The sequence below is a fragment of the Ptychodera flava genome, chromosome 2 (assembly GCF_041260155.1).
Source record: "Ptychodera flava strain L36383 chromosome 2, AS_Pfla_20210202, whole genome shotgun sequence".
NCBI classification, from domain to species: Eukaryota; Metazoa; Hemichordata; class Enteropneusta; family Ptychoderidae; genus Ptychodera; species Ptychodera flava.
The window spans coordinates 30,763,451-30,771,518 of record NC_091929.1 but is presented as its reverse complement, the minus strand read 5'-3'; the positions used below and the strand labels follow the sequence as shown (position 1 = coordinate 30,771,518).

Below are 8,068 nucleotides of genomic sequence, written 5' to 3'. Positions count from 1 at the left end.
TTGTCTCGTGAAAATGCACTCGGAAGATCAAATGTCGAGATACCATAAACCTTTTCACAAATTATGCTTTTTATCACAATATATCAAAATTACATCGTCAGACAAAATCATTAAAATTACAATAACAAAAGTATCAAGTGCACGAACAAGAAATGCTCTTCTCTATACATAGGCACACACATTCGGTCTAGTATTTTAACAAAGTGAGTTTGGATTGTATACATCTTCGAGTGAGACGAATTATTAATGGTGAAAATGACACTCATTTCTCATTGACCACATTTTAGGAATCAATGCATGATGTGCGGCTCAGGGACAGATAATACATCTTGGTCTACCACTTGTGAGGGCTCATTCGAAGCTCATAGATTAAAAAAGTTTTCACAAGCCTACTTTTGTGAAAATTGAAAATTGTATCTCCCCCCCCCCCCCCGGGTTAATTAACACAGAGATGGCAGCCATTTTGAATTCCAAGTGTCGATAAATATCGGGCAATATCAATTCTCTAGGGCCAACTTTTGCATGCTAACGCCTGATCTTTCTTCTTGTTTTCAAAAGGGTTTAAAGTTTCCTTGAGGAAAATTTGGGCGCAAGTTTAAGTCATTCAGTTTGATACAAATATATCCCTCCAGATAATGATAAATTTTACCATATTTTAACGCATGTCCAGTACTTTTTAGCCTTTCTGGTAAAATTATTTCGATTTTGGCTGTCGAGGAATGTGAGTTGCAACAAGATAAATATATGATAGAAAGAGCCAGAAAGGGATCTAATAAGATTGTTGATTTGTAAATATAATCACAACTTGGAGAAATGCAAGAAATGTAGCGTAAACTGCAATATGTGACCGCAACGACGTAGAATCCCCCGTTACAGGCGTCCATTCGCCCCCACCGGTTTGAGTGTAACACACGGGGCGCGTACCGCTGTCATGTACCAGGTAGAGCACGTTAAAGAACAGGTGAGTTTCGTTGAAACACTCTTGACATGCCGCAGATGGGACATTGCCGGAGTAACATTGTTCGCAATTTTCGGTCATAGCTGTCTGGAACTCGCATTTCGTCCCTACCTACAAAGAAAAGTTATCGTGCATCAGTGTTTGTTAGACTTGCAGTATGCAGCCTGAATCAAACATTTCGCTTTGCAAAACGATGAGTCTCTGTCCAATATCAGCTCAGTGTGGCTAACGGTTCTTTCACCGGTTCCATGATGCCGTGCGCGCTAGGGTATACAAAGCATACGTTACTTACAGAACTTTTCAGGTGCAGGGTATACGCAGGGTATGTCACTCTTAGAACTCTATGGCAGGTTAAACCCTGACCTTATTTTCGTCGCCGATGGATAATAAACACACGAGGCATTTTTGGGCATTGCAAATTTGTGTCATTATTGTATACCAAACCATTCTAAAACACAAATCAGTATGTTTTCGATGTTTTGAGTGTGTATACGATGCTTCATACAGCACAGCAATGCATTGCGGGATAACCGGGAAAAGGACTATTCTAAAATTTGATCGTCCGAGTGATCCAACTACCCCTATTCAGATAATGGAATCTCCTTAAGTACTTACGACAAGTGAAGGGTCGGGCAGATTGACAGCGGGGTCGTATTTATCATAAATGTTTATGATGTTGTCGAAGTTGTCACCTGCTCCTAAAATGTGATAGAAAAAACAGCAGATAATAAAATATAATACATTACTCTCTTTATATGCAAATTTCACAATTTTATGCACACAAACATATGGGTATGAGAGAGTCTTTCGAATCAATTTTTGTTCAACTGTGCCGCTCGGATCAGTACGGTCTATGCAGTGACAAGTCACTTTAACGCAGCAATATATATATATATATATATATATATACTATATATATATATATATATATATATATATATATATATATATATATATATATATATATATATACACATACTACTACTACTACTACTACTACTACTACTATACTACTACTACGAAACATCCTGCATTATATTCGATATGTGCACACCCTGTTCGTGTGTGTTGGCCTGTCTGCGATGTGTGTATTGTTTCAGACTTGGCTGAATATAAGGGTATAAATTTGTAAAATTTTGACCTAATGACAAATATGAGAATATATAGATGTGCCATGTCGGCACTACCCTAAATACAATTGGTAAACCATACCTAGTGCAGGACCAGACTCCTTACTTCCACCGCTGCCGAACACGATAGCCGATAGCTGTGACCCATAGTAAAAATTGCTCATTAACTCTCCAAGCTCCCCACCGAGCGAATGACCAGTAAATAAAACACATGCACAGGGAAAATCGGACTGAATCTGAGGACAAAAAGGAGAAAACTTTCTTATCAACGATTTGAACCATGATTCATGTGTAAAATTATCCTATTTCTAACGCATGCCGTAAATAAAATTATACAAATATCTGTATATTTTCAAATTACTGTCATGAAGGAGTCGTAAAATATGGTTTTGGTTTTTTTCTTACGTGATTTTTAGTTAAACACATGCGATATTTCAAGACTTATCTCCATATGTAACTCTTGTCCAATTCTATAATTTTTGTCGTTCTATTGGCTCGTATATTTTTGTACAAATCTGACTAAAAATATATTTCTGTATATCAATGTGTAAGTCCGTTGATACGTGAAGGATATCTTTTTTCTGGTTTTTGGTCTCAGAATATACTTCGCAGATTTTATGTACAGCTTACCGTTTGTGTAAAGTTCTTTGCCTGGGTGTAGTAGTCAATTTGATCTGAAGTGAACTGCTCGCAATATTCATCCAGTGTCTCTCCAGCTAAAAACTGACCGGCACATAAATCGCACTGTCCTTCAGGAGTCGGGGTCAGTTGCGTTCCTCGAAAGGCTATCACAACCCTGTCGTTGGTGGCGCCTGTCTCCTGGAAGAAACATCGGAGCAGTAAAAAGTTGAGACTATCGACAGTACCTCTTTCCCCTACCAAAAATATTAACGTAGCCAGTGTCTTAGGCGAGAACTGTTGAACTGGTATAAATTAAATGTATCTACCCTGAACCGAACGCCCAGGGCTTAAGTGCCAATTCCGAAGGCCAAACCCGGAATTCGAATCGACCACGGTACAAACAAAGCCATGTGCGCAAACGCGCACAGACGTACGTGTATTTCCGTACGCGTTCAGTACACATGTGGGTTAGTTTGTACCGGCATCACGTGATTATTTGGGCGTACTGAGTATGTAGAACGGCGTACGCATCGCGTCTTTTTTATTCCGGAGTAGAACCAATTCCGAAGGCACGACAGACAACAGGAAAGTTACGTACCAAGCTGACTGAGGTACGCGTGATGAGAACAAACTTCTAACTTTATTTCTGTACACTTTCGACGGCCGCTTCTGCCGTTTGGCCTTTTAATTTTGCTTCGCAATTTTATGTAAAGATTTTTATTTCTAAATTCTCATCGTTGTTTCGGTATTAAACTTCTATGTTGCTTGAGGCTCTCGTTTCAGCACTTGTCTTCTACTATAGTTGTACTTCAAGTATATATAACCACCGCCGGCGCGGTCTCTTCCAATTAGAATGACGCATTTATTGAGTATATATGAAATGTAACATTTGCTTTAAAGGCAGTATGCGCCTCGAAATCGAGCATTAAAGTTGGAGGTCGCTGTGCAAATTTTGGTTCCAGAGAAGCATACTACCTAAAATTTACCGATGATTGAAATTCAAAATGGCCGCCATCCATCCGTACGTTAACTCTTTGGGGGAAAATACGTTTTCGAATTCCAAAAGCATAAGATGATGGAAACTGTATTTAATCCAAGAAATCCTAAATGAGCCCTCACAAATGGTAGACCAGAAAAGTACGTACAGTGTCATTTTGAGCGTGAGTAATGGTGGGGAGTGTACCGGAAGGTAAAACCATTCTGCAAAAAGATCCATACATCAAGCTGAAAATTGCGTTTGGAAAGACAGCAAAGAAACATTACCATAGGGAAAGACAGATAGCTATGTATAATAGAAAGTTGGGATATCAAGTATGCAGACTAGCAGTCGTATAAAGGACACGATGAGAAAGGAGATGTTGTATCAACAAACAGAGGAAAAATAGGATGAAGGACACTGTCGGGGTCAAAGAAAACAGCTGAACTAATGGGTTAGAATTTATGAAGATAATAGTAAGTTATCGGCGTAAAATTTTAAAATGGTGTGTTGAAAAGTTCCCTATCGGAACACTTGGTACGCGCGTCGCCATACTAGTCAGATTTTGTCGTCTGCTTGCTTCGCTTCTACTGTTATGGCAAAGTATGCGTGCGATATAATCCTGTAATACAGTACTTGGTCGTCCGGGGCTTTGAATTTTCTTTCAACCACATTCCACTATTTTCAAAATCTTGCCTTCCTTTTTTTTCTGGTTCTAAAGCTACGGAGAAAACACCTTTTAAAAGCAAGAGACGTAAATATTGATATACACATCATAATAGCAAATCCCTCCACAAGCAGCTGTGCATTTTGTCTGGGTGCAAGCCGCTCAGTACGGTAGCATCACAGGCGTAGATTTCACTTCTGCAATGGTCAGCCGATTAGTATAGCAGAATTTCTTGACAACTTTACCTAACGAAATTTATTTCTGGCGTAAACGTAAGCTTCAGTGATTTCAAGTCGACCAATGCATATGGCGTTTACTCAGGGCAGTGTTGCGTAAGTGAAGTATATCACATGCATAATTGTATCGTATAGAGCTGTTCCCTCGACATAATCCTGTTCCCTAACTCGGATTGACAATCAACCTTGATACGTTTTGTCGTTTTGTTTTACAACTGTTACCGGAATTCTTCTCCTTCTATCGCTTAAATTAGTTTCGATGAATGACTTAAGGAACTAACCTTGTAGACGACGGCATGCATGCCGACTTCCGGATCATTTCTGGCGATGAGATCCCAGCCTTCCACCGTGGTGTTGAAGTCACCAGTGTAGGCGACCGTCACCATATCGGCGAGTGGACCAACGTGCGCCTCAAATTCGACTGGGTCGCCATAGAGCGCGGCGTCGACGTAACTGTCCCACACTTCAGGATAGTTGGAAAGACCGGGTGAGACATAAATTAGGACAAATAGAAGAGAAGGAAACGTGGAATATCTGGCCATGTCGGAAGAGCTCACAGCTTTAGCACTATCTTAAATTGTTTGACTGATTTCAGAAGTAGATTGACAGTGACCTTTGGTCGACATTTTACAAATACAGTAATGATATTTGACCCTCATGAATGTCAGACATAACGTTTACCTTCATCTATTAGTGCAAGATGCGAGGTATAATGATATTCAAATATGCAGATTACATTACTGAGCATTGTTTCGGTATTAAAATTCTATGCAAATGACCTTAATCAATGTGGAATATTCATGTACCTCGAATCTTGCATTGTATAACCTTCATTGGCAAAACTGACTGGTGTGACAAAGGGCACAGCTCCACTACCGATTATTGATTATGTGTCTATTAAACATATTTCTGATATTTAACTTGTGTGGATATACACGGTTTGATTTTGCCTTTGCGTTGTTCTGGGCCTTCAAAGAGCCAAAATAAAGCAGATAAAGATTATTCTTATATCCGACAGCATATTATAGAAATAACGGGCGACGCGCTGACCATTAACGTTTATTTATGGGCAAGGGCGAGAGGAAAGCCAAAAATTAACAGGCGATGCTTGCCTTGGCTTCCTCGAGCCCGCGCCCACAAATAAACGTTATGGTCAGAGCGGAGTCTGTTATTTCCATTATATTATTAGCGACCCAAGAAAACCGTCAAAATTTCCGAAAAATTTCAGGAGCGAACGACAACTGGGCCCCAGAAACTGAGCTATATGCGACGCACTGTCACGCGCGCTGTAAAAAATTGGCAAATCTGGGATGTTTTCAGAAAAAAGTACCAATCAAAATGCGACAGGCAGGGCATGGTAATATAATGTATAATAATATAAGGTTATTCACAAAATACCGGGATTTATGTCCGAGTACATCGTGCAGCGGAGGTATTGTCCGAGACGCGTAGCGTCGAGGACAATACCGTAGCGTACGATGTACGAGGACATAAATCCCGGTATTTTGTGAATAACCTTATTATTATACACCTTTTTAGTCCAACTTTACTTGAAAAAAGTCGAAATTTAGGCGTTTTTGGATGCTTCTGCACTGAGCGATCGCGAGCAGACTTGGAACGCGTTCAGCGCGTCCGCTAAGCGCACAGAATGAAATTTCAACCCGCGCTGCGCAGTGCGCGTGGTAGAAATTTTACGTCAGCAGCATAATTTCACTCAAATTCACCGGTTTTGGACTGACCATGATTTGCTTTGTGAAGTACTGAATGTTAACAAGTATTAATTGTTGTAAAAATGTAAAATATTCTCTTCTTTTTCCTCGCGTTGACGTAAAGGTGTTTTGAGATCACAGGTCAAATAGCGTCCAATAACACCTAAAGTTATTGTACTCCGCGTCAAAGTTATTGGACTCCGCGTCCTCTGATACCGAAACTACTGTACGACGAAACTCCATAGGTTACAGACGTAGGTGTATAATAACACACCACATGCTCATTCCGTGTCGCGACTCACCAAAATAAGTCACGTGACGAGAATATAGATATGTCCAGTCCCCACTGAATCGACAACAGTGACGTCACCAAATTTGGAAAAATGCCCGGTCACGTGACCGCAGTGTCGTCTGCAGCTTTCAAACAATGGCGGGTGACTAGAACGTGATGTGCGTCCGGGATGAGCGACAAGCCTCACAACTCTCTAACACAGATAGATTTTCCATTCCAACAGTGTAGGAACTTGAACAGCTCATCGACGAAAAATATGAAAGTGCAAGGATGTAGATAGGTATGCTTAGAATATTTTTTTTGGAAGAAAGTGGTACCATGTTGTACTGTATCCGCTGTCGCCATGTAAATTTGTCAAAATGCATTGTTGCGGTGTAATATCAAAACACATTAAAAACTATAACATATTATATCATACCAGTATATTGATGGTGCAAATACAGCGATCAGATTGGTTGAGACGCGAAAAGAACCATGCTATTTTGGCGATAAACCACGGCAGGCATGCGCGCTAGCTCTTAGCTTGAGAAAAATCCGTTTTATGACGTTCCACGCCAGAATTTCAATATACTGTTATGATATAATAGCAATAAATCACACCCAGCAAGGTATACCAATCGATTTTGACCGGTTCACATATACACTTGCTATCGCTCTTGCATATAGGCCTATGTCGTGAACTGGTCAAAATCTCGTGGTATACCATCGCTGGGTGTGCTTTGTTGCTTAAATACATCATGAGCGTGTGGTGTGTTATAAAACACCTATAAACCTGGTCTTTATTCGGACTATAGCCCCGTTTATTACCCCTCGTGGCCGTGTTACCAGAAACACATCACTATTCCCCGAGTCTCGGGAACAGCGATGTGTTTCTGGTAACGGACGGCCCTCGGAGTAATAAACGGGTGCTATAGCCCTCATGACCAGGTAAAAGGTGTTTACTATAGGGAAACTGTATCACTGTCAGATCATAGAGTCTCTTGCACATCTTTCGTAAATACAGGGCAGAGTCATGACACCGGGGAGACAGGTTGCAATCTCGCTCTAATGTTTGCATAAGGAATTTAAATGTATGTTTTCATACAAAATCGTATAAAATGTATGATTTAGATAGTCATTTATCTTCACGTTTATGAAATTATGTGCATTGAATTAAAAAAAAACTAACAAAAGCACAGCGTAATCGTGATTGAGCGTACTTGTAAAACTCCTCGACATGTGGACACTCTTCTCATGATAATACATGTATGTGCAATAGACAACATCAGTATTGATAATGCTTGTTAATTATCTGCAAGTCAATTTTAGCATGCTGATATTATATTATCGGTATCGTGGATAAGATCCAGTGACCAGAAAGAGAAACTTTACTTAACTAATATTATATATTATTGCCTGAATACATGGGTTTATGTGCCCGAGAGCAGGTGACAATTTGCCCGACGCAAGGAGGGCAAATTGTCTCCTGCTGCGAGGGCA

The 8,068-nt window shown here is 40.1% G+C and overlaps 1 protein-coding gene across 1 annotated transcript; it reads right to left on the bottom strand.

Annotated features, from left to right (window-relative positions):
* Positions 1–67: 67 nt before the first annotated feature.
* Positions 68–5,130, bottom strand: LOC139149717 (uncharacterized). Its single transcript, XM_070721650.1, has 5 exons — positions 4,870–5,130; positions 2,719–2,907; positions 2,171–2,324; positions 1,574–1,656; positions 68–1,069 (listed from the first exon to the last, which is right to left on the bottom strand). The coding sequence occupies exons 1-5, from the start codon at positions 5,128–5,130 to the stop codon at positions 770–772; spliced, it is 987 nt and encodes a 328-aa protein (XP_070577751.1). The 3' UTR covers positions 68–769.
* Between the last annotated feature and the right edge of the window lie 2,938 nt (positions 5,131–8,068).

Excerpts from the sequence above, each read along its gene's own strand:
- LOC139149717 (XM_070721650.1), bottom strand. The coding sequence starts at position 5,130 with ATGGCCAGATATTCCACGTTTCCTTCTCTTCTATTTGTCCTAATTTAT. Across the intron at positions 2,908-4,869 it reads TGCATGCCGTCGTCTACAAG|GAGACAGGCGCCACCAACGA; the intron begins GTTAGTTCCTTA and ends TGTTTCTTCCAG. Across the intron at positions 1,070-1,573 it reads TGCCCGACCCTTCACTTGTC|GTAGGGACGAAATGCGAGTT; the intron begins GTAAGTACTTAA and ends TTTTCTTTGTAG.